Genomic DNA, 27,170 nt, shown 5'->3' with positions numbered 1-27,170 from the left:
TCAATTCTGGTTTCCTTGGTGTGTATGCCCAGCAGTGGGATTGTTGGGTCATAAGGCAGTTCTATTTCCAGTTTTTTAAGGAATCTCCACACTGTTCTCCATAGTGGCTGTACTAGTTTGCATTCCCACCAACAGTGTAAGAGGGTTCCCTTTTCTCCACACCCTCTCCAGCATTTATTGCTTGTAGACTTTTGGATCATAGCCATTCTGACTGGTGTGAAGTGGTACCTCATTGTGGTTTTGATTTGCATTTCTCTGATAATGAGTGATGTTGAGCATCTTTTCATGTGTTTGTTAGCCATCTGTATGACTTCTTTGGAGAAATGTCTATTTAGTTCTTTGGCCCATTTTTTGATTGGGTCTTTTATTTTTCTGGAATTGAGCTGCAGGTGTTGCTTGTATATTTTTGAGATTAGTTGTTTGTCAGTTGCTTCATTTGCTATTATTTTCTCCCATTCCGAAGGCTGTCTTTTCACCTTACTTATAGTTTCGTTTGTTGTGTAGAAGCTTTTAATTTTAATTAGATCCCATTTTTTTATTTTTGCCTTTATTTCCAGAATTCTGGGAGGTGGGTCATAGAGGATCCTGCTGTGATGTATGTCAGAGTGTTTTGCCTATGTTTTCCTGTAGGAGTTTTATATTTTCTGGTCTTACATTTAGATCTTTAATCCATTTGAGTTTATTTTTATGTATGGTGATAGAAAGTGTTCTAGTTTCATTATTTTACAAGTGGTTGACCAGTTTTCCCAGCACCACTTGTTCAAGAGTTTGTCTTTTCTCCATTGTATATTCTTGTCTCCTTTGTCGAAGATAAGGTGTCCATAGGTGTGTGGATTTATCTCTGGGCTTTCTATTTTGTTCCATTGATCTCTATTTCTGTCTTTGTGCCAGTACCATATTGTCCTGATGACTGTGGCTTTGTAGTAGAGCCTGAAATCTGGCAGGTTGATTCTTCCAGTTCCATTCTTCTTTCTCAAGATTGTTTTGGCTTTTTGAGGTTTTTTGTATTTTTGTACAGATTTTCTATGTATTCCTGCCACCTCTTCTTAATATCTTCTGCTTCTATTAGGTCCAACTCTTTCTATCCTTCAGTGCCCATATTTGCATGAAATGTTCCTTTTGTATCTCTAATTTTCTTGAAAAGATCTTTAGTCTTTACCATTTTATTGCTTTCCTCTATTTCTTTGCATTGTTCACTTAAGGATGCTTTCTTATCTCTTCTGTCTATTCTTTTGAACTCTTCATTCAGGTGGAATGATGTAGACTCCATATTTAAGGTACCCCTTACATGCATGGAGGCAGCTCCTTGATGGCTCAACATTTAAAGAATCTGCCTGCAAGGCAGGAGACACAGGAAATACTGGTTTGATTGCTGGTTTGTGAAGATTTTGTGGAGGAGGTAATGGAAATCCTCACCTTTATTCTTGCCTAGAAAATCTAATAGACAGAGGAGACTGGCGGGCTAAAATCCAAAGGATAGCAAAAGTCAGACACGACTGGGTGACTAAGCATGTAGCTAAAGCCACGGAATGTGTGCATCTGTAGATCAATAGTGTCCTATGAGTTCGTGCACATTTAAAAATATTTTCTGTAGTGTAATACTTGGCTGCCTGGTTGTACGGATATAAAACTCTTGGTTTTCATTTTCTTTTCTTAACTTTTATGAAAATGCTCTTCTATTATTGCCTTGGTTTTTCAGTTTCTTTGGAGAATTCTAAAGTCCTTCTATTTTCCCCCACCTAGAGCTCTGCGGAACTTCCCATTACCCTTACAGAGAAGACATGTTTAACCTGTCTATTCTGAATATGCAATATGAGTCTCAGAAAATATATATAGTTTTATCGTGACAGGCTGTGTCCAACTCTTGTGATCCCATGGAGGGTAGCCTGCCAAGCTTCTCTGTCCATGGTATTTCCCAGGCAAGAATACTGGAGGAAGTTTCCGTTTCCTTCCCAATACATCTATACAATTACTCTATAATCAAGATGTAGAATATTTTCATCATCCCAAATGTTCCTTCATGCCTTTTGAAGTCTCTCCAAGTTCCATAACTACACTATTTCTTTTTGGAGTGGAGGTTTGTGTTCAATGAGAAATGAACTTTTGAAGAAAAACAATAACTTTTTTAAAAAACATAAATTTATTTATTTTAATTGGAGGTTAATTACTTTACAATATTGTGTTGATTTTGCCATACATCAACATGAATCTGCCACAGGTAACTTTTTCTTTTTCTTTTTTTCAACATTCTTTTATTGATAAACATTTAAACCATCTGTAGTTTTCTCTATGAAAACATAAGTCATATGGAAATTTTAGCTTATGGAAATGTCCACAATTATTTCTATAGAAGGTATACATAAAAAAAGAAACATTAAAATGTTGAAAGTGAAAATAGCACCCCATTCAAAAATTTGTTTAATTTTTCATATAGGATTTCATATTATTCAGTAGAATCTAGTATGACCAATATCCCAAATTCTTGTGTTTGGGGATAAAAACTCAAGGCTCTTTCAAGTCCTTTTGATTTGAGACATAAGGTGTGTCCTCTGGATTGGATTTTGACTTTTAACTTTACATTTTATTCTGAAAATGGTAATTTTTAAAGCGATGTTAAACATAGAAATAGCTAAACACCTAAAGTTAATCTTAACGTGATTGATAATTTTTTTAACACACATGTATGCCTGTGTAACTACTACCCAGGACTAAATTGAGTAAATGTCCAACACATCCTCAGGTTTCCTTGTGTCTCTTCCAATTCTGTACCACACGTTACCTCATAGGCACCACCTTCATGATGAGGTTTTCAACCTTTCAAAAGCCTACCAATGAAATTACAAGATATGTACTTAGTGAGTGTGTTTGATTTTTTTCCATTTACAAGAGCTGTGAGATTATCCCAAATCACTGTCTATCATTTTCTAAATTAGTGTGTATTAATCAGTCATATGAAAATGCTACAAATGTTTTATCCATTTTCTCAATGTTCATGGGAACAATTGCATTTTTGCCATTTATGAATAAAGCTGCAATGAACAATTGTGTATGTGTCTTTTTAAGGGATGCACTCCAGATCCTCTGGTGAGGGAGAGGTTAAGGGGAGAAACTTCCAGGTGCAAAATAGATGAGTCAGAAACATGAAATATTCAGTGTGGAGCATTTAGTCCATAATTATGCAATTTTTAAAATCTTGCTAGATTGTAACTAGACATACTGTGGCAATTATTTTGAAATGGACAGAAACATGGAATCACTACACTGTGTAACAGAAAGTAACATAATGTTGTAGGCCAACTGTACTTAAAAGCACAAACAAATACTTTGAAAAATAAATCTCATTTGTGATTACCATAGGCTAGGCCTGGAGATAGGGGAACTGGATGAAGCCAGTCAAAAGGTACCAAACTCCTGCTGTGAGATAGATTAGTACTAAGAATGTAGTGTACAACATAATTAATATGACTAATTCTGCTGTATCTTAAGTATGAAAGTTAATAGGATGGTAAGTCCTGAGTTCTCATCACAAATTCTTTTTTCTTTACTTTTATATCTGTATGAGATGATGGATATTCACAAACCTTATTGTTGTAATCATTTCAGGATATATGTAAATTACATCATTAGGCCATACACCTGAAACTTATGCAGTCAGTGCTTTATGTCAATTATATGTTAACAACATTAGGAAATTGATAATCATAAAACCCATACATAAATAGCATGTAAATGAAGGGATTGTGCTATAATTTATATGATTGTTTTTAAGCTCTACTATAATTTTTTTTTTAATTTATTCACTTTCCCCAGTCCATGAAAATATGGATGACCCAAATGGCTGGTAAAAACTTCACCTACTGTCTTGAAATATATTATTGAAAGTTAGTATCTGATATATGGCTTTGGAGGTAGTCCATATTAGCCACAGAAAGTTGTGCACATAGATAGCAGGTGATGAATACAATAACTTATTGTGAAACTACCAACAGAAACAAGTTAGGGACATTTCAAAACTTTGAACTTTGATATTTACTAAATGGCACTAATTAACTAGCTTCATTGTAATGCATAAATTCAGTCACACTAGGTGACTGCAAATGAAGCAGATTTTTGAACCCTAAACAGTGCAACTGGAGTATTTGCGTGAATGTACCATTGGGAAAATCTAACATGTTGTTGTTAATCAATGTCCTTCTCACCTTGTGGTTTTACACTGCTTATGGACAGGGTAAGTTGAAACCGATGTGAACACTCAGGCTTCCTCCTAAATATAACTATCTACTTTCCTTTGTGTGTATTTTTGATTGAATAAACTGGTTAAAATAGTCTGCACTGTGAGATAACCATAAGAATACCTTAATGGGAAAATGATCAGACATTCACCTAAAAGAGGAAAACAAAATGAATATTTTTCTATGTCATCTGAGTTCTACAGTGCAAAAAGGTACTCTATGTAGATTATGGCGTCATGTGAATATGCTCATGAAAATGTGAATAGAAAATGTGTCACAGAAAAATAGATTATAATTCCAGAATGTTTAGGAGAGTCTTACTTGTAATATGAGAAAGCTCTGGAGAACAATGATTATTTTTATACTTTTACATATGGTGATTTTTGCAGGTTCAAATCTCATTTTAAATATGTTCATTTGACTGTATTCTGATTGTAGCTTAATAAATCTGTTAAAGGTCATTAACATCACTGCTAGTTTTTAAAAAGCAATTAGGTACAAGATATATTTTCCTTTTAAAAAATGTGAAATACAGTCTTAATTCCAGTGTAGTGCCAATATATTTAGAATTCTTTTCAGAGAGAAATGTAAATGTTGACAACCTTAAAAAAATTGTCACTTTTATTTTTAAACTTATAAGTTGTTTTCATTAGTTATCTATTTTTTACACTCTCCCAATTCATCCCTCTACTCTTGGGCCCTCTTGTATCCATACATCCGTTCTCTATGCCTGTATCTCTAGTTTTGCTTTGCAATAAGTTCATCTGTAGCATTTTTCTAGATTCCATATATCAGCAAAATTATACAATATTTATTTTTCTCTTTCTGACTTGCTTCACTCTATGTGACAGTCTCTAGGTCTATCCATGTCTCTGCAAATTGCACAATTTCATCGCATTTTATGGCGGAGTAATATTTCATTGTGTATATGTACCACTTCTTCTGCATCTGTTCTTCTGTTGATGGACATTTAGGTTGATTCCATGTCCTGGCAGTTGTGGATAAAATAGATAACTAAGGAGAACTTACTGTGTATCATAGGTAGCTCCACTCAATGCTCTCTGGTGACCTAAATGGGAAGGAAATCCAAGAAAAGGGGATATATATATATATATATATATATATATATATATATATATATACACATACATACACACACATTCATGTAACATATTCAGATTCGTTTTGATGTACAGCAGAAGCTAACCCAATATTTTAAAGCAACTCCAATAAAAATGAAAAACAAAAATCAAATTATATAAATGTATTAATATAAGTAATTAAATCATATTGAAAACAAAGATTTTACTCCCTAGTATAAAACTTATATGTTTTTCAATATGATATATTTGTCTTTCATTTTCCTAATAATCCATTCGTCTTCAAGTTTTTGTAAATGAAAACTCTAATGAGTTTTATGATCCCTCGTGGCATTCAAGATGTGAATAGAATATGCATCACTCTGCATTATTCATCTCATAATTTGTTGCATGCTATTTTAGTCCATTTGGTAATTTTCTTCGTGAACAACATTTGCAGCACAATAAAGCTCCCTGTCTAGTCCTTAGGGTTACAATTAAAAGCAGCTCGGGCCCCAGATCACTTATAAGAAAGGCTGCATCACCATTATTCTTGCTGAGGAGCAGGCAGACATGAATTGTTTCTCCTGATTCTCAGGTACATGAGTGATGGTTTATTAATCAGCTAGAATAAGATTACTGGAGAAGGCAATGGCACCCCACTCTAGTACTCTTGCCTCGAAAATCCCATGGGCAGATGAGCCTGGTAGGCTGCAGTCCATGGGATCGCTAAGAGTCGGACATGACTGAGCGACTTCACTTTCACTTTGCACTTTCATGCATTGGAGAAGGAAATGGCAACCCACTCCAGTGTTCTTGCCTGGAGAATCCCAGGGATGGGGGAGCCTGGTGGGCTGCCGTCTATGGAGTCACACAGAGTCGAACACAACTGAAGCGACTTAGCAGCAGCAGCAGCAGAATAAGACTACAGGCATATTTCCAAACAAGAGGAGAAAGAGTATACAATATGAAAGAGAAATGTGAAACTTTGACAAATCTTCACCAGATATTCCAGTGCAACCCTTCTCTTCTCAGTAACAACTGAACTCTTTCCAAAAGTGGTCTTAAAGCTAAATGTTTGAATATTTAAGCAAAGTTTTTTTTCCATAATTTATGGGTGCACTTATGAAATTTTTAGCATGCAAAATAATTGTAATATCAGATTCAAGCCATTAAGTAAAACTCACATCAACTAACACCTATTGTTGTAGATGCCTGCATGCCTGTGTGCTAAGTCGCTTCAGTTATGTCTGACTCTTTGCCTCCCCATCGGCTGTAGCCCACCAGGCTTCTCTGTCCATGGGATTTTCCAGGCAACAATACTGGAGTGGGTTGCCATGCCTGCCTCCAGAGGATCATCCAAACCCAAGGATCAAACCTGCCTGTACTATGTCTCCTGCATTGGCAGGCGGGGTCCTTCTTTACCACTAGCACCAAGTGGGATGCCCATTATATCAGATACATAGTCCTAATTAACAAATTTTCCAGAAAACATATTGGCTTAAGACAATACACCTCCATATTCTTAGAGCTCCTGTGGGTCAAGAATAAAGAAAGGGCTTCGCTGGCTAGTTATGTATCACTCTGTTTGGGAGGCAACTGGGTAATGGCCTGGGCCGCTGTTACCTGGACACTCAGCTGGGCTGGAGGCATTGCTTCCAAGTTGGCTCACTCTCTTGGCTTTCAGGGGAGGCCTCAGCACCTGACTACGTGGTCATCTGCACAGGTTGCTTGAGAGACAGCTAGCTTTATTCAGGGCCAGTGACAGCAGACAGGGAGGAGGAAGCCACCACACCAGGTATGAGTTTGTCACACTGTCAAGTCAGTCATGTGTAATTATGAGAAATGGTCACTAAGTCCTGCACACTCAGTAGAGAGGACTTAGGCTCTAATATTTGGAGAGAGGAGTGTGGAAGGCTTTGTGGACTTTCCTAAAACCATCACATATAGAAAAAAGTCAGGTGATCCGAACAGAATATTTTCAGGGGATGCTTCCTTTACTCTTGAACTTCCTCTAAGTTGCCTCTAAACAATCTTCTTTCTAACAGTACAGTGTAAAATTTCAGCATACTTAAACCTGTTATTCCATGAAAGAAAACTGTAATGATATAAAACAGTTCAGTGACCTTAATGGTAATTCCAAGCATACATTTAAAATGAATTTTCAAAGCATAAGTTCCATTAAAATGAAGGTATTAGCAGTATGAAACAGATTTTAATCTGCATAAGAATTTTAAGAAAAATATTTAATCTTGTTTAAGATGGATTTCTGAAAATGGTGCTGTGTGCTTAGTCGCTCAATCGTGTACAACTTTTGTGATCCTTTGGACTATAGCCTACCAGGATCCTCTGTCTATGGAATTCTCCAGGCAAGAATACTGCAGTGGGTTGCCATTTCCTTCTCCAGGGGAATCTTTCTGACCCACAGATGAAACCTACATCTCCTGTGTCTGCTGCATTGCAGATGGATTCTTCACCACTGAGCCATAGGGAAGCCCTTTGAAAATGGTAGATCAACCCAATTCTATTTATATCACAACAAGGTTATCCCACAAGGCACCTTGTGAAGTTCTTGTTGACAACATGAGGGAACTATTTAAATATCTTATCAATATTCATAGTTTCATTAGATGAGCTGATTATCAGATGCAGGACTTTGTTGTCAGGCCTGTTCCCTTCCTCTTTTGTATCATCAGCTAATTTAATGCTGCAAAGGAGATGCATCTGGAATGGTACACAGGTGCTGAAAGTGAACCTATATTAGGGCAAATTCATCACTCAGAATGACTCCCATGTGTGAGGGTGGACCTAATAACATGACATTTAAAACTTAAATTTTAAAATTATAAGATCCTGGACCTGGATCTTTGGAGTAAGTTGCAGAGGTACAGAAAGACTAGAAACACTTTAAAACTGAGTGAATACTTTTTATCAATTTTGAGATCAATCTGAGCCAACATTATGATGGATAGCCAAGCCTGCTCATGAGACCTGAACCTGTGTTGGTAGGAGCATAAGAGAAGAATGAGGCTGTTCTGAGTCCTGACAAAGTCAATGCCATTCTAACTATAGTGGACTCTTATATGTGCTTCAATAAATGATCTGGTTAGAGAGACAAAGACAGATTCACATGTGCCCAAATATAAGAGAGGAGGAAAATAGCTCACGCTAGTGATAGTAATGATGCTTACTTTTAATTATGCCCTCTTTGTGTACCTTTTGGAAGTGAGTGTCAGAGGATTATTTTACTGTATTCATATTCTGTGATGCATCAAAATGATAAATGTACTAGTTCTGAAATCAGATCATCAGAACTCAAATCTCTCCTCTACAATGTAATGACAAAGTTAATTGAGTTCTTTTCACTTGGTTCTTGCAAATACAAAGACTCTAACTTGCCCAACATAGAATTATTGAAAGATACAATATCTTAACATACATGATGAAATTTGTAAAATTCAAGGCTGAAGAGAAAATGTTCTAATCTCCCCAAATTAGTGGACAGAAACCTAGACTATTACTTAACAGGAATCAAACTGCATAAGCATTTCAAACTTAAAAATGTAGACAAGCTTCAAAAAAGTGGGGGAAATCTATCAGTGATGAGAGATGCAGACCATAGGCCATGAGAGGGTATAATTGACAAGTCTTTGTTAAAGAAATGGATTAAGATATGCAAAAAGCAAATTTTATAATTCACATAGCAAGCGTATACATGAAAATTACTCAATATATGCTAATAACAATAAAATGTAATTAGGTTATACCTCATTTAAAATATTTGTAAGAAATACTGAAAAACACATCATTCTCCAATTAAAATTAGACCATAAGTAACTAGGGTTTCCCTTCATCTTAACCATTTAAATATTAAGAATTATTCATTGTTCATTTCTCTGATTAGACAAGCAAGGGAAAAGATATCTTCATGTCTAGTTTGATGGATAAATAAGAATGTTACTCTGTGTGATCTGATCAGTGAAAAATTGTTGTGGTTCTCTCTATATATCACATATTTCCAATAAACAGAAAAGTAAACTAATGAATGATAATTGTAAAAAATCTGTTTGATTCCTACATTGACTTGGTATGAGAATAAATGTCAGGATTCTGGTTTCTGATGAGAATGGAGAAGAAAGAAAATGAAAGCAGATGAGCCACAAGATAAAATCTGTACTTTCATCTCTTGATTAAGATGCTAATTTAGTCAACCAAGGTTGGAACTTCTGTATTTAAGGAGAATTTATTTAATAGATCTGTATAGTTTCCTACCAAGAGAATCCACATACACATTTTACATTATATGACCCAAAAGACATAATTTGATCTTCATTAGCAAGGAGTTCCTTATATACTTCAATGATCTGAATTTTCTATAACTTTTTTTCCTATAAACCATAATGCAATGAATGTAATTAACTGAACAAGGATATAATTCATAAATGAAATATTAATTCAAATTGTATACTGATGTAAAACATTTTCTACTTTTTTTATTCCAAGGGAAACCTTGTGATTATCCAGTAATCAAACATGGATGGCTGTATTATTCATACAGAGGATACTTTCCAGCACATGTAAATCAACAGTTTGTCTATTCCTGTGATCGGTATTTTGTGCCTCCTTCACAACGTTCCTGGGACCACCTGACTTGCACAGCACAAGGATGGTCTCCAGAAGAACCGTGCCTCAGTAAGTAAACCTCTTTAAGTTTATATGCATAATCTTTGAAAGAGTGAAGAGACAAAAGTTGACAAGTGAGTACAGTTAAGTATTATGTAACAACGGTAAGGCCAAGGGATGAGTTCTCTGAGCAAAATCCAATAGGACTTCTGTTTACTAGAGGCTTTTCATGTAAATCCTGTGAGAGATACAGAGACTTTACAAGAATATCTGCATCATTTATACATATTTTAGTCATAAAACTAAAGGCAAATAATATGGAATGTTATCGTTTTCATTTTCCACAGATGTGGTAGTAGCTTCCATTTTTATTGTTACATGTTTTATTTGAATACTAATGCATTCTTATGTAAATTCTATAATCTTTAATGTACTATTTTCCCAAATTTATGTTATACTTCTTTCATATTAATTTTATGATCCTAAGGACAATGTATTTTCAATTATTTGGAAAATGGATATAACCCACATCGTGAAGAAAAATATTTACAGGGTGAAACTGTAAAAGTTCGCTGCTATGAAGGCTACAGTCTTCAAAATGATCAGAACACAATGACCTGCACAGAGAGTGGCTGGTCTCCTCCTCCCAGATGCATCCGTGTCAGTGAGTAAACTGGGCTGAGATCCCAGTGTGTTCATAATTTTCTAAGACTCAGCTGTTTATCCACTCAAAAAGTTTATATCAAATTCTTGTTTTGCCAACGGACCTATTTAATTTTATTGTTTACAAGTGTCTATGAGTGTACCTATAGACCTCTTGATAAGTATGTGACAAAATCTGCTGCTGCTAAGTTGCTTCAGTTGTGTCCGACTCTGTGCAACCCCAGAGATGGAAGCCCACCAGGCTGCCCCCATCCCTGGGATTCTCCAGGCAAGAATACTGGAGTGGATTGCCATTTCCTTCTCCAATGCATGAAAATGAAAAGTGAAAGTGAAGTTGCTCAGTCATGTCCGACTCTTCATGACCGCATGGACTGCAGCTTACCAGGCTCCTCCACCCATGGGATTTTCCAGGCAAGAGTACTGGAGTGGGGTGCCATTGCCGTCTCCATATAACAAAGTACATGTACCTATTGATAGACATTAGTCAAGAAAATAGGAAAAGATCCACAAAGAAGAAACCTGTAATAACAGAGTGAGGTCAGAAAGATGTCAGGAGTCTCACTGTCTCTCCTGATATAAACACAGACTTTGACCATCATTTGTGGATAAGAGGATCTTTGTGGGGGTCTAGGAGTCTAGCAGAGACACGACAGCATGCTGCTAGAGCACAAAGATTGAAGACTGGATTTCTCACTGAAGGTTAGAGCAGTAGCCTCGTTTTGCCCCTGAGGTGGCACTGCCTAGTGCCAAGACAGACCCCTCAGCACAGGATTTTACCTGTGGGGAAAATAAAAGCGTGTGAGCAAGTGCTGCGTCCTCATCTTCCAGCACTATTCTCTCTCCCCTTATCCAGACCACTGGGGTCACCTACATGGCTGGAATGGGGAGAGGCCAGGAGCACAGCATCCAGGGCTAGAATTCTTCAAGGAACATGGGTTCTACTGACCACGTGGAGACCCCACCAGGGAGCCCCAAACCATTGCAGACACTGTGCTTGTGGTTCTGCTCACCCCTGGGCCCCTCATCTCATCTACATCCCCTCCCCAGGGCCAGCTCCCTGTGTAAGTCCCCATGGTGGCACCTAGACTTTTGCAGATGGCCTGTGGGACATCTAGAAGCCAACCTGTCCCCATGGGTCTGTGAGAAAGCACATGAATGTGAGCATTTGACATTGCCCCAGGGAAGCAGCCAGGAAACTGTCAGGACAGAGACTGTCTGTGCTGCGTGGATAGAAGCATATGAGCTTCAGAATTCTTTCCTAGGAGGAGTTGAGTACATGGGACAGGTGTCTCCTTTAAAAATGTCTGAAAAGTCTCAAAATCCCTATCAATGTGACAGTGTACTTCCCTCCCCAGGTCAGTCTGTAAAGACTGGAGGGAGTGATTGCTTCTTTAAATGCAAACACAGCAACTTGAGACTTCAATGGACACAGACATCAAATGACTAAAATGTTAACAGGGAAATACAATAGTTTTTCAGTTACTGACCCAAAATAATAGATATGGATGATTTGTCTGATAGATAATTCAAATTAATTGCTTAAGAATTTCATTGAGGTAGAAGAGAACAGTGGAGAAGGAAATGGCAACCCACTCCACTGTTCTTGCCTGGGAAATCCCAAGGACAGAGGAGCCTGGAGGGATACAGTCCATTGAGTCTCAAAGAGTCAGACACAACTGTAGTGACTTAGCATGCAAACATGCAATCCTTTATATTTAGAGTAATTAATGATAGATAAGGATGTATTAATATTATCTTTTTTATTTTACAGGATGTTTTATAGTTTCCGAATTCTTTCCTTCCTCTGATAGCTTGCCTCTTTGAATTCATGATTTTTGTAGTAGTAGGAGGCATTTAATAAAATTTTCTTTACCATTTGTGAATCTAGTATGGATTCTTGCTTCGTTTACCTTGAGATTTACATAAAACTCCTTACAGAGAGAGCAGTGTATTTTATGCTGATAGTATATGAACATCATCCACGTATTAAATCTCCTTCCTTTACCCTTCTCCATTTTCTCTTTTTGATGTCATGATTGACCTCTTTTCATAGTGTGTACTTAATTAAAAAATAATTGTAGATATAGTAATTTTTATATTCCTGTACTTTAACTCTTAAATAGCTGTGTTTAACATTCCATATCCAGGTACTGCAGTGTTCTGAATGTGAGTGTGCACTTAAATTTACCAGTGTACTAGGTATTTTCATGGAATGAATTAGCATTCTTTTATTTCAACTTCAATAATTCCTTTTAGTGTTTCAGTAAGGAAGGTCTGTGTGCCTGCTCAGTTACCTCAGCTGTGTCTGACTCTTTGTGACCCTGTGGGCAGCAGCCTGCCAGGCTCGTCCCTCCATGGGGTTCTCCAGGCAAGAATACTGGAGTGGGTTGCCATGCCCTCCTCAAGGGAAGTCTAGTTGTGTTCTCTTTCCTCAGTATTTGTTGGTCTGGTGAAATCTTTATATTCTTTTCTTTTCTGAATGATATTTTCAAGTCTTCTTCTTTGGTAGTTTTTTCTTTCAACACTTGGAATATGTCATCCCACTTTCTCCTGGCCGAGTAGGTTTCTGCTGAGAGATTTGCTAAGATCCAAATGAAGGCTTCTTAGTAAATTTCAAGGTTTTTGTTTTGTTAGCTTGTTTGTTTTTTCTTCATGCTGCTTGAAGGCTTCTCTATTTTTCTTTGATTTTTGCAATTTTATTATAAACGTGTTTTGTAGAGGATTTTTTAAGTTGATTTGGTTTGGTCACCTGTAAGCTTCCTGAACTTAGATATTCAAATAGCATCCTTGATTTGGGAAGTTCTCAGACATTACTCCTTAAGTATGTTTTCTGCCTCATCTCCTTTTCTCCTCCTGGAACTTCAGTAATTTGCAAATCAGTTCTGTTTTCAATGTAGCATAGATCATGTAGCCTTTCTTTGTTCTTTTTCATTCTTTTTTTTAAAATTTAATTTTGTTTTTAATCTCCCTAGACAGGGTAACTTTGATATATCATCTATCTCACAAATTTTTCTACCTTTTTGACTCTGTGGTTGATGCTCTTTAATGAATTTTTTCATTTCATCCTTGGAACCTTCAGCACCAGAGTTTCTGTTTTTTTATGATTTGTATATTTTTATTAAACTGCTTGTTTTGTCCATTGTTTATTGTTTTCCTGCTTTTGTTCAAGTATCTTACTGTATTTTCTATAGCACACGGAGTTATTTAAAATGGCTATTTTGAATTCTTCACTGGATAAATCACACACTGCCAATTGAATGTGAATACTGAAGATTTTTATACTTTGTTGGTGTCATGGTACTTTGAGTTCATGTTCCTTGAAGTTTTGTGGTGCTGTTTTTCCAATTAAAGTTCCAGTCTCCTTTGGGTGAGAGACAACTTCCTTCAACCCTGCTAGAGACTCCACAGCTATTTCGGATCTTCTGTAGTGGACCTGCTGACACTTCTCATCCCTGTTTTGTCAGAATTCCTGTGCTTGTATGTCTTGTCTAGATACATTAGTGCACAAGAAATGGTACTGACAGCCTGTCTTTTGTTTCCCCCAAAGTAGCACTATGTCATTTTTTAATTTTTTTTTTTTTTACTTAAAAATTTTTTATTTTAAATGGAGGCTAATTACTTTACAATATTGTAGTGGTTTTTGCCATACAGTGACATGAATCAGCCCTGGGCGTACATGTGTTCCCCATCCTGAATCCCCCCTACCACTTCTCTCCCAATCCCATCCCTCAGGGTTATTGCAGTGCACCATCCCTGAGCACCCTGTCTCATGCATCAAACCTGGACTGGCAATCCGCTTCACATATGACAATATATATGTTTCAGTGCTACTAATCTTGTGTTCTTGTTCTGGGCCACAGATTTAAGCCAAATTTATGTGCGAGATCACTGGTGGTCTGTCAAAGGTTGCTCTTCCCTCTGGTTCAGTTGTATCCACAGGGATCTGGCCACAGGGTGGAAGGATGTGTGAATGAAGCAGACAGAGGTCCACTTGTCAATACGTGGAGTTTCACAGAAGGACTTAGCTCCATGCATGAATTTTAAAGATAGGTTTTCCAGGACTGCTAGAGTGCAGCTGAGGAGGAATTGAGATGGTTCATGAGCCACTGTTGGCATCACAGTCAAGACAGAGATCTGTCTGCCTTTTACCTCATGCATGCATGAGCAAGCCTCCTCCTGGGTCCATTGGCATATTGAATTTCAGGGGTGGGTGGTTGTTTATTTTATATTTATTTATTTTTAATTGAAGTATACTTACTTTACAGTATTATGTTGGGTTCTACCAAACATCAACAAGAATCAGCCATAGATTTACCCATGTCCCCTCCCACATGAACATCCCTCCCATTTCCCTGCCCATCCCACCCTTCTAGGTTGTTACTGAGCTCTGGATTGAATTCCTTGAGTCATACAGCAAATTCCCATTGGCTATTTTACATACGGTAGTTTAAGTTTGCATGCTAACCCTCTCCATACATGCCACCCTCTACTTCCTCCCTGTCAGCCGTGTCCATCAGTCTGTTCTCAGTGTCTGTGTCTCTATTGCTGCTGTGCAAATAGGCTTATCAGTACAATATCTCTAGATTCCATGTATATGTCTTAGCATACAATATTTGTTTTTCTCTTTCTGACTTACTTCACTCTGTATACTAGGCTATATGTTCATCCACCTCTTTAGGACTGACTCAAGTGCATTCCTTTTTATGACCGAGTAATATTCCACTGTATATATGTAGCACAGCTTCTTTATCTATTAATCTGTGGACATCTATGTTGCTTCCATATCCTAGCTGTTGTAAATGGAACTTCAGGGAACATTGGGGTACATGTTCTTTTTCAATTTTGGTTCCCTCAGGGTATATACCTAGGAGTGGTGTTGGTGGGTCATATAGTGGTTTTACTCCTGGCTTTGTAAGTACTCTCCATACTGTTCTTTATAGTTGCTGTATCAATTTACATTCCGACTAACAGTGAAAGAGGGTTCCCTTTTCTCTACTCCTTCTCCAGCATTTATTGTTTGTAGACTTTTTAATGATGGTCATCCTGACTGGTGTGAAGTGATGTCTCATTGTAGTTTTGACTTGTGTTTCTCTAATAGTGATATTGAGAATATATTCATGCATTTATTAGCCATTTTAGGTATTTAGACAAATGTCTGTTTAGGTCTTTTTCCCACTTTTTGATTGGGTTGTGTGTTTTTCTGGTATTGATTTGTATGAGCTGCTTGTATGTTTTGGAAATTAATCCTTTGTCAGTTGTTTCATTTGGTATTTTTCTTTTCCCATTCTGAGCATTGTCTTTTCACCTTATTCATAGTTTCCTTTGCTGTGGAGAAGCTTTTAAGTTTAATTACGTCCCACTTGATTATCTTTGTTTTTATTCCATTACTCAAGGAGGTGGGTCAGAGAGGATCTTGCTGTGATTTATGACAAAGCGTGTTCTGCCTGTGTTTTCCATGCATTTTGAGTTTATCTTTGTGTATGGTGTTAGAAAGTAGTCTAATTTCATTCTTTTCCATGTAGCTGTCAAAGTTTTCCCAGCAGCACTTATGAAAGACCCTCTATTTGCCCCATGGTATATTCTTGCCTCCTTTGTCAAACATAAGGTATTCGTAGGTATGGGTTAATCTCTGGGCTTTCTATCTTGTTCCATTGGTCTATATTTCTGTTTTTCTGCCAGTACCATACTGTCTGGGTAACTATAGCTTTGTAGTCAGTCTGAAGTCAGGAAGGTTGATTCCTCTAGCTCTATTTTTCTTTTTCAAGATTGCTTTGGCTATTCAGGTCTTTTCTGTTTCCATATGAATTATGACTTTTTGTTAGAGTTCTGTGAAAAATAGCATTGGTATTTTGATACAGATTGCATTGAATCTTCCGATTATATTTGGTAGTATAGTCATTTTCAGGAACATGGAATATCTCTTCATCTCTTTATGTTGTCTTTGATTTCTTTCCTCAATGTCTTGTACTTTTCTGTATATAGCTCTTACATCTCCTTAGGTTTTTTCCCTAGGCATTTTATTCTTTTTGTTGCAATGGTAAATGGTATTGATACCTTAATTTCTCTTTCTGATGTTTCATTGTTAGTACAGAGGAATGCAAGTGATTTCTGTGTATTCATTTTGTATGCTGTCAGTTTGCTAAATTCGCTGATTACCTCTAGCAATTTTCTGAATATATCTTTAGGATTTTCTATGTATAGTATCGTCTGTCTGCAAACAATGAGAGTTTTGCTTCTTCTTTTCCAATCTGGATTCCTTTTATTTCTTTTTCTTTTCTGATTGCTGTAGCTAGGGCTTCCAAACAATGTTGACTAATAGTGGTGAGAGTGGGCACCCTTGTCTTTTCCTGATCTCAGAGGGAATGCTTTCAGTTTTTCACCTTTGAGAATAATGTTTGTTCTGGGTTTCTCATATATGGCCTTTATTATGTTGAGGTAGGTTCCTTCTTTGCTCATGTTTTGAAGAGTATTTATCATAAATGGGTACTGAAATTTTTCAAAAGCTTTTCCTGCCTCTATTGAGATGGCCATATGGTTTTATCTTGCAATTTGTTAATATGGTATATCACATTGATGGATATACACAAGTATATTGAAAAATGCTTGCATCCTTGGGATTAACCCAACTTGATCATAGTGTGCTATCTTTTTAATGTATTTTTGAATTCTGTTTGCTAGAGTTTTGCTGAGGATTTTTCCATCTATTTTCAACAATGATATTGGCCTGTAATTTTCTTTTTCGTGTTGTCTTTGTCTGGTTTTGGTATTAGGGTGATGATGGCCTTGTAGAATGAGTTTGGAAGCGTTCCTTCCTCTGCAGTTTTTTAAAAGAGTTTGATAAGAATGGGCATTAGCTCTTCTCTAAATGTTTGAGAGAATTCACCTGTGAAACTATCCGGCCCTGTGCTTCAATTTTCTGGGAGTTTTTTAAATCACATTTTCAATTTCAGTGCATGTAATTGGCTTGTTCCTAATTTCTATTTCTTCCTGGTTCAGTCTTGGTAGATTGAACTTTTCTAAGAATAGATGTTGCCCGTTTTATTGGCATATAGTTGCTTATAGTAACCCTTTATGATCCTTTGTATTTCTGTGTTGTCTGTTACCCTCTCCTTTCTCATTCCTAATTTTGTGGATTTGATTTTTCTCCCTTTTTTTCTTGATGGATTTGACTAATTGACAATTTTGTTTATCTTCTCAAAGAAGCACCTTTTAGTTTTATTAATCTTTGCTATTGTTCCTTCATTTCTTTTTCATTTATTTCTGATCTGATCTGTAGGATTTCTTTCCTTCAGCTAACTTTTTTTTTTTATGTCCTTCTTTATCCAGTTGTTTTAGGTGTAAAGTTAGGTTGTCTATTTGATTTTTTTTTTTTTTGCTATAAACTTCCCTCTTTGAACTGTTTTGTTGCATTCCATAGGTTTTGAGTTGTCATGTTTTCATTGTCATTTGTTTCAAGAATTCTTTGATTTCCCTTTTGATTTCTTCACATACCTGTTCATTATGTAAAAGCATATTGTTTAATCTCCAAGTGTTTGTGTTTTTTACTGTAATTGATATCTAGTCCCATAGTATTGTGGTCAGAAAAAATGCTTCATAGAATTTCAATGTTTAATCATTTACTGAGGTTTAATCTTTGGCCCAAATATAGTCTATCCTCTTTTTCTTGGGTGTTCATTCTATAAAGTCGTGTAGGTCTTCATAAAACTCTTCCACTTCAGCTTCTTTAGCATTACTGGTTGGGGCATAGACTTGGATTACCGTGATATTAAATGGTTTGCCTTGGAAATGAACAGAGATCATTCTGTCATATTTGAGATTGCATCCAAGTACTGCATTTTGGTTAACCATTTGGTTAACTCTTTTGTTAACCATCTTGGCTACTCCATTACTTCTAAGGGATTCCTGCCCGCAGTAGTAGACATAATGGTCATCTGAGTTAAATTCATCCAATCCAGTCCATTTTAGTTTGCTGATTCCTAGAATGTCGATGTTCACTCTTGCCATCTCCTGTTTGACCACTTCCAATTTGCCATGATTCATGGACCTGACATTCCAGATTCCTACGTAATATTGCTCCTTTACAGTGGAGATGATGGAATTCCAGTAGAGCTATTTCAAATCCTGAAAGATGATGCTGTGAAAGTGCTGCACTCAATATGCCAGCAAATTTGGAAAACTCAGCAGTGGCCACAGGACTGGAAAAGGTCAGTTTTCATTCCAATCCCAAAGAAAGGCAATGCCAAAAAATGCTCAAACTACCACACAATTGCACTCATCTTACATGCTAGTAAAGTGATGCTAAAAATTCTCCAAGCCAGTCTTCAGCAATATGTGAACCGTGAACTTCCAGATGTTCAAGCTGGTTTTAAAAAGGCAGAGGAACCAGAGATCAAAATGCCAACATGCGCTGGATCATGGAAAAAGCAAGAGAGTTCCAGAAAAACATCTATTTCTGCTTTATTGACTATGCCAAAGCCTTTGACTATGAGGATCACAATAAACTGTGGAAAATTCTGAAAGAGATAGGAATACCAGACTACCTGACCTTCCTCTTGAGAAACCTGTATGCAGGTCAGGAAGCAAAAGTTAGAACTGAACATGGAACAACAGACTGTTTCCAAATAAGAAAAGCAGTAAATCAAGGCTGTATATTGTCACCCTGCTTATTTAACTTCTATGAAGTGTACATCAGGAGAAACGCTGGGCTGGAAGAAGCACACGCTGGAATTAAGATTCCCGGGAGAAATATCAATCACCTCAGATATGCAGATGACACCACCCTTATGGCAGAAAGTGAAGAGGAACTCAAAAGCCTATTGATGAAAGTGAAAGAGGAGAGTGAAAAAATTGGCTTAAAGCTCACCATTCAGAAAATGAAGATCATTGCATCTGGTCCCATCAATTTTTGAGAAATAGATGGGGAAACAGTGGAAACAGTGTCAGACTTTACTTTTGGGGGCTCCAAAATCACTGCAGATGGTGACTGCAGCCATGAAATTAAGAGACACTTACTCCTTGAAAGGAAAATTATGACCAACCTAGGTAGCATATTCAAAAACAGAAACATTACTTTGCCAACAAAGGTCTGTCAAGTCAAGGCTATGATTTTTCCTGTGGTCATGTATGAATGTGAGAGTTGGACTGTGAAGAAACCTGAGCGCTGAAGCATTGATGCTTTTGAACTGTGGTGTTGGAAAAAACTCTTGAGAGTCCCTTGGACTACAAGGAGATCCAACCAGTCCATTCTGAAGGAGATCAGCTGTGGGATTTCTTTGGAAGGAATGATGCTAAAGCTGAAACTTCAGTACTTTGGCCACCTCATGTGAAGACTTGACTCATTGGAAAAGACTCTGATGCTGGGAGGGATTGGGGTGAGGAGGAGAAGGGTACGACAGAGAATGAGATGGCTGGATGGCATCACCGACTCGATGGATGTGACTTTGAGTGAACTCTGGTAGATGGTGATGGACAGGGAGGCCTGGCATGCTGCAGTGCATGGTGTTGCAAAGAGTCGGACATGACTGAGTGACTGATCTGATCTGATAGTCTATCCTGGAAAATGTTCAAGCACACTTGAGAAGAAAGTGTCTTCTTTTGGATTTGTGTGGAAAGTGCTGAAGATATCAATTAGGTCCCTTTGGTCTAATGTTTCATTTAAGGTTTGTGTTTCCTTATTAATTTTCTATTTTGATGATCTGCCCATTGGTATAACTGGGGTGTTAACATCCCTTACCATTATTGTGTTGCTGGCAATTTCCCTTTTTATGTTTGTTAGTATTTGACTCATGTACTGAGGTGCTTCTAGGCTGGGTGCATAGATGTTTAGAATTTTATCTTCTTTTGGGATTGATTCCTTGATCATTATGTAATGTCCCTTCTTTATCTTGTACAATATTCTTTATTTTAAAGTCAATTTTGTCAGAAATGAGAATTGCCTCTCCAACTTCCTTTTCATTTCCATGTGCATGGAATATATTTTCCATCCTTTTACTTTCAGTCTGTATGTGTCTCTAGGTCTGAAGTGGGTCTCTTGTAGATAGCCTATATATGGGTCTTGTTTTCTATCCATTCAGCCAAACTGTGTCTTTTAGTTGGAGAGTTTAATCCATTTACATTTAAAGTAATTATTTATATATTACTATTAGCATTTTACTATTATAATCTAATGCTGCATGTTCCTACAGCATTTTTAAAATTAATTTATTTAATTTAATTGGAGGCTCATTAATTTACAATATTGTAGTGGTTTTTGCCATATGTTGACATGAATCAGCCAAGAGTGTACATGTGTCTCCCATCCTGAAGCCCCCACCCACCTCCCTCCCCATCCCATCCCTCAAAGTCATCCCAGTGCACTGGCCCTGAGGCCCTTTCTCATGCATCGAACCTGGACTGCCAATCTATTTCAAATAAGATAATATACATGTTTCAATGCTATTCTCTTAAATCATCCCACCCTTGCCTTCTCCCACAGAGTTCAAAATTCTGTGGTTTACATCCTATCTCTTTTGCTGTCTCACATTTAGGGTCATCATTAACATATTTCTAAATTCTATACATATGCCTTAATATACTGTAATGGTGTTTTCTTTCTGACTTACTTCACTCTGTACAATAGGCTCCATTTTCATCCACCTCATTAGAACTGATTCCAATGCATTTTTTAATCACTGAGTAGTATTCCATTGTGTATACATACCACAGCTTTCTTATCCATTAATTTGCCAGTGGGCATCTGTGTTGCTTTCATGTCTTAGCTATTGTAAACAGTGCTACGATGAACAATGGGGTACATGTGTCTCTTTCAATTCTGGATTCTTCAGTGTGTATGCCCGGCAGTGGGATTGCTGGATCATATGGCGGTTCTATTTCCAGTTTCTTAAGGAATCTCCACACTGTTCTCCATAGTGGCTGTACTAGTTTACATTCCCACAAGCAGCGTAAGAAGTTTCCTTTTCTCCATACTCTCCAGCATTTATTGTTTGTAGACTTTTTGATGGCAGCCTTTCTGACCAGCATGAGATGGTACCTCATTGTGATTTTAATTTGCATTTCTCTGATAATGAGTAGTGTTGAACATCTTTTCATGTGTCTGTTGGCCATCTGTATGTCTTTTTGGAGAAATGTCTCTTAGTTCTTTGACCCATTTTTTGATTGGGTCATTTGTTTTTCTGTAAATTGATCTGCATGAGCTGCTTGTATAGTTTGGAGAATAATTCCTTGTCAGTTGCTTCATTTGCTATTATTTTCTCCCATTCTGAAGGCTATCTTTTCACCTTACTTATAGTTTCCTTCGTTGTGCAAAAGCTTTTAAGTTTAATTAGGTCCCATTTGTTTATTTTTGCTTCTATTTCCATTACTCTGGGAGGTGGGTCATAGGGGATCTTGCTATGATTTATGTCAGAGTGTGTTTTGCCCATGTTTTCCTCTAGGGGTTTTATAGTTTCTGGTCTTACATTTAGATCTTTAATCCATTTTGAGTTTATTTTTGTGTATGGTGTTAGAAAGTGTTCTAGTTTCATTCTTTTACAAGTGGTTGACCAGTTTTCCAGCACCACTTGTTAAAGAGATTGTCTTTTCTCCATTGTATATTCTTGACTCCTTTGTCAAAGATAAGGTTTCCATAGGTGCATAGGTTTATCTCTGGGCTTTCTATCTTGTTCCATTGATCTATGTTTTTGGCATTGTGCCAGTACTATGCTGTCTTATGGACTGTAGCTTTGTAATATAGTCTAAAGTCAGGTAGGTTGATTCCTCCAGTTCCATTCTTCTTTCTCAAAATTGCTTTGGCTCTTCGAGATTTTTTTGTATTTCCGTACTAAACTGTGAATTTGTTTATTCTAGTTCTCTGAAAAATGCCGTTAGTAGCTTGATAGGAATTGCTTTGAATCTATAGATTGCTTTTTGTAGTATACTCATTTTCACTATTTGAAACTTTTGATCCATGAACAGGGTATATTTCTGTATTGATGTGTGTTCTTTGAGTTTTTCCATCAATGTTTTATAGTTTTCTGTATATATATCTTTTGTTTCTTTAGGAAGATTTATTCCCAACTAGTTTATTTTTTTCATTGCACTGGTGAATGGAATTGTTTCCTTAATTTTTCTTTCTGTTTTCTGATTGTTAGTGTATAGGAATGCAAGGGATTTCTGTGTGTTAATTTTATATCCTGCAACTTTACTATATTTATTGACTAGCTCTAGTAATTTTCTGGTAGTCTCTTTAGGGTTTTCTATGTAGAGGATCATGTCATCTGCAAATAGTGAGAGGTTTACTACTTTTTCCTGATCTGAATTCCATTTATTTCTGTTTTCTCCTCTGATTTCTATGGCTAAAACTTCCAAAATTATGTTGAATAGTGGTAGTGAGAATGGGCACCTTTCTCTTGTTCCTGACTTTAGGGAAAATGCTTTCAAGTTTTCACCTTTGAGGGTAATGTTTGCTGTGGGTTTATCATATATGGCCTTTATCATTCTGAGTTATGTTCCTTCTATGCATGCTTTCTGGAGGGTTTTTATCATAAATGGATGTTGAATTTTGTCAAAAGCTTTCTCTGCATATATTGAGATAATCATATGGTTTTTATCTTTTAATTTGTTAATATTGTGTATCACATTGATTGATTTGTGAATATTGAAGAATCCTTGCATCCCTGGGATAAAGCCCACTTGGTCATGATGTATGATTTTTTTAATATGTTGTTGGATTTTATTTCCTAGAATTTTTTTTTAAGGATTTTTGCATCTATGTTCATCAGTGATATTGGTCTGTAGTTTTCGTTTTTTGTGGCATCTTTGTCTGGTTCTGGTATTAGGGTGATGGTGGCCTCAAAGAATGAGTTTGGCAATTTACCTTTCTCTACAATTTTCTGGAATAATTTGAGTAGGATAGGTGTTAGGTCTCTAAATTTTTGGTAGAATTCAGCTGTGAAGCCATCTGGTCTTGGGCTTTTGTTTACTGGAAGATTACTGATTAGAGTTTCATTTTTGTGCATGTGATGTGTCTGTTAAGATTTTATCTTTCTTCCTGGTTCAGTTTTGGAAGGTTAGACTTTTTTAAGAATTCATCCATGTCTTCCAAGTGGTCCATTTTATTGCCATAAAATTGCTGATAGTAATCTCTTATGATCCTTTGTATTTCTGTGTTGTCTGTTGTGATTTCTCCATTTTCATTTCCAATTCTGTTGATTTGATTTTTCTCCCTTTGTTTCTTGATGAGTCTGGCTAATGGTTTTTCTATTTCATTTATCTTCTCAAAGAACCAGCTTTTAGTTATGTTGATTTTTGCTACAGTCTCCTTTGTTTCATTTTCAATTACTTCTGCCCTAATTTTTATGAGTTCTTTCCTTCTACTAACCCTGGGGTTCTTCATTTCTTTTTCTAGTTGCTTTAGGTGTTCAGTTAGGTTATTTATTTGATTTTTCTCTTGTTTCTTGAGGTAAGCTTCTAATGCTATGAATCTTCCCCTTAGCACTGCTTTTACGGAATCCCTTAGGTTTTGTGTTGTTGTGTTTTCATTTTCATTCATTTCTATTGATATTTTGATTTCATTTTAAATTTCTTCCGTGATTTGTTGGTTATTCAGAAGCATGTTGTTTAGACTCCATATATTTGTATTTTTAATAGATTTTTTTTTTTTCCCTGTAGTTGACATCTAATCTTACTGCATTGGGATTAGAGAAGAGGCTTGGAATGATTTCAATTTTTTGAATTTACTAAGGCTAGATTTAGCCCAGTATGTGATCTATCCTGTAGAAGGTTCCATGTGCTGTTGAGAAAAAGGTGAAATGCATTGTTTGGGGGTGCAATATCATATAGATATTCATTATGTCTATCTAGTCCATTGTATCATTTATAATTTGTGTTTCCTTGCTAATTTTCTGTTTAGTTGATCTATCCATAGGTGTGAATGGGATATTAAAGTCTCCCACTATTATTGTGTTACCGTTAATTTCCCCTTTCACACTTGTTAGCATTTGCCTTACATATTGCAGTGTGCTTATGTTGGGTGCATATATATTTATAATTGTTATATCTTCTTCTTGGATTGATCCTTTGATCATTATTTAGTGTCTTTCTTTGTAATTTTTCATGGCCTTTATTTCAAAGTCTATTTTGTCTGATATGAGTATTGCTCCTCCTGCTTTTTTTTGGTCTGCATTTGCTTGAAATATATTTTTCCAGCCCTCTACTTTCAGTCTGTATGTGTCCCTTGTTTTGAGGTGGATCCCTTGTAGGCAGCATATATAGGGGTCTTATTTTTGTATCCATTCTGCCAGTCTTTGTCCTTTGGTTGGGGCATTCAACCCATTTACATTTTCGGGTAATTATTGTTAAGTATGATTTCATTGCTATTTATTTTGTTATTTTGGATTCAAGTTAATAAACCTTAATAGCTTCCCTTGTAGCTCAATTGGTAAAGAATCTGGCTGCAATGCAGGAGACCCGGGTTCGATCCCTTGTTTGGGAAGATCCCCTGGAGATGGACATGGCAAACTACTCCAGTATCCTTACCTGGAAAATCTCATGGACACAGGAGCCTGGTGGGCTGCCATTCTTGGGGTCACAAAGAGTCGGGCATGACTGAGTGACTAACACTTACTTACTTATAAACCTTTTCTTTGCTACCTGTCTAGAGAAGTTCCTCTATCATTTGTTGAACTGCTGGTTTGGTGGTGATGAATTCTCTCAGCTTTTGTTTGTCTGTAAAGCTTTTCACTTCTCCTTCATATTTGAATGAGGTCCTTACTGGGTATAGTAATGTGGGTTGTAGGCTTTTCTCTTTCTTCACTAAGAGTATGTCCTGGCAATCCCTTTCTGGCCTGAAGAGTTTCTGTAGAAAGATCAGCTGTTATCCTTATGGGAATCCCCTTGTGTGTTATTTGTTGGTTATCCCTTGCTGCTTTTAATATTTGCTCTTTTTGTTTGATCTTGATTAATTTGATTAATATGTGTCTTGGGGTGTTTCACCTTGGGTTTATCCTGTTTTGGAGCCTATGGCTGTCTTGGACTTGGGTGGCTATTTCCTGCCATATTTTGAGGAAGTTTTCAACTATTATCTCCTCAAGTATTTTCTCATGGTCTTTCTTTTTGTCTTCTGGGACCCCTATGATTCAAATGTTGGGGCATTAAACATTGTCCCAGAGGTCTCTGATGTTGTCCTCATTTTTAAAAAATTCTTTTTTTTCTTTTTTCCTCTCTGCTTCATTTATTTCTACCCTTCTATCTTCTACCTCACTTATCCTATCCTCTGCTTCAGTTATTCTACTGTTGGTTCCCACCAGAGTTCTTTTGATCTTATTTATTGCAGTATTCATTATTGATTGATTCTTTTTTATCTCTTCTAGGTCCTTGTTAAACATTCTTGCATCTTCTCAATCCTCGTTTCTAGTCTATTTATCTGTAACTTCATTTTGTTTTCAAGGTTTTGGATCATCTTTACTATCATTATTCTGAATTCTTTTTGAGGTAGACTCCCTATCTCTTCCTCTTGTGTTTGGTTTGTTGGGGATTTATCCTGTTCCTTTACCTTCTGAATATTTCTCTGCCTTTTCATTTTATTTAGATTGTTCTGTTTGGGGTGGCCTTTCTGTATGCTGGTAGTTTGTGGTTCCTATTTATTGTTGACTAAAAATAAAGGAAGGTTGCTCCCTGTGGGTGTGGTTGGACGTTTGGCTTGTCAAGGTTTCCTGGTTATGGAAGCTTGAGTCCATGTTCAGGTGAGTGGAGCTGGATCTCTTCTCTCTGAGTGCAATGGAGTGCCCAGTAGTGAGTTTTGAGGTGTCTGTTGGTTTGGTGTGACTTTGAACAGCCTGTATATTGAAGCTCAAGTCTATGTTCCTGTGTTGCTGGAGAATTAGCATGGTATGTCTTGCTCTGGAACTTGTTGGCTCTTAGGTGGAACTTGGTTTCAGTGTGTATGCAGGGTTTGGGATGTGCTCTTTTCAATTAATGTTCCCTGGAGTCAGGAGTTGTCTTGTGTTCTCAAGTTTTGGATATAAGTCTCTTAACTCATGCTTTCAGTCTTAATCTTACAGTAGCCTCAAGACTTCTCCATCCATTCAGCACTGCTGATAAAACATCTAGGTAAATGGTGAAAAGAATCTCCACAGTGAGGGGCACCCAGAAAGGTTCACAGAGTTACATGGAAAAGAGAAGAGGGAGGAGGAAGACAGAAGTGACCAGGAGGTGAAGAGGGGAATCCAAAGGGGAGAGAGCAATTTAGCCAATAATCAATTCCCTATGTGCTGTCTGCAGTCTGGAACACCCAGAGAGGTTCACAGAATTAAATAGAGAAGAGAAGAGGGAGAAGAGAGATAGAAGTGACCATGAGGAGAAGAAGGGCAGTCAAAAAGGGAGAGACCAATCTAGCCAGTAATCAGTTCCCTAAGTGTTCTCCATAGCCCAGAACACCCAGAGAGATTCACAGTTAAGTAGAGAAGCATACGGGGAGGGAGGAGATAGAGGTGACCTGGGTGAGAAGAGGGAGAGTCAAAAGGGGAGAGAGCAATCAAACCAGTAATCACACCCCTAAGTAAAAATGGGTACTGAAGATTAGATTCTTAAAGGTACA

The 27,170-nt window shown here is 37.0% G+C and overlaps 1 protein-coding gene across 1 annotated transcript in view; it reads left to right on the top strand.

Moving 5' to 3' along the window:
- The first annotated feature begins 4,108 nt into the window (after positions 1 to 4,108).
- Positions 4,109 to 27,170, top strand: part of LOC138090498 (complement factor H-related protein 3-like) — a 64,082-nt gene continuing 41,020 nt past the window's right edge. The window contains exons 1-3 of the mRNA XM_068986122.1: positions 4,109 to 4,228; positions 9,815 to 10,003; positions 10,422 to 10,598. Of these exons, the coding sequence (XP_068842223.1) occupies positions 4,171 to 4,228; positions 9,815 to 10,003; positions 10,422 to 10,598 (424 nt within the window). The 5' untranslated portion in view covers positions 4,109 to 4,170. The remainder of the gene's footprint in view (positions 4,229 to 9,814; positions 10,004 to 10,421; positions 10,599 to 27,170) is intronic.

This window comes from Capricornis sumatraensis, chromosome 14, assembly GCF_032405125.1.
Source record: "Capricornis sumatraensis isolate serow.1 chromosome 14, serow.2, whole genome shotgun sequence".
Taxonomy (NCBI): domain Eukaryota; kingdom Metazoa; phylum Chordata; class Mammalia; order Artiodactyla; family Bovidae; genus Capricornis; species Capricornis sumatraensis.
Note: the sequence above shows the minus strand (reverse complement) of the source record. Positions and strands in the feature narration are given on the sequence as shown.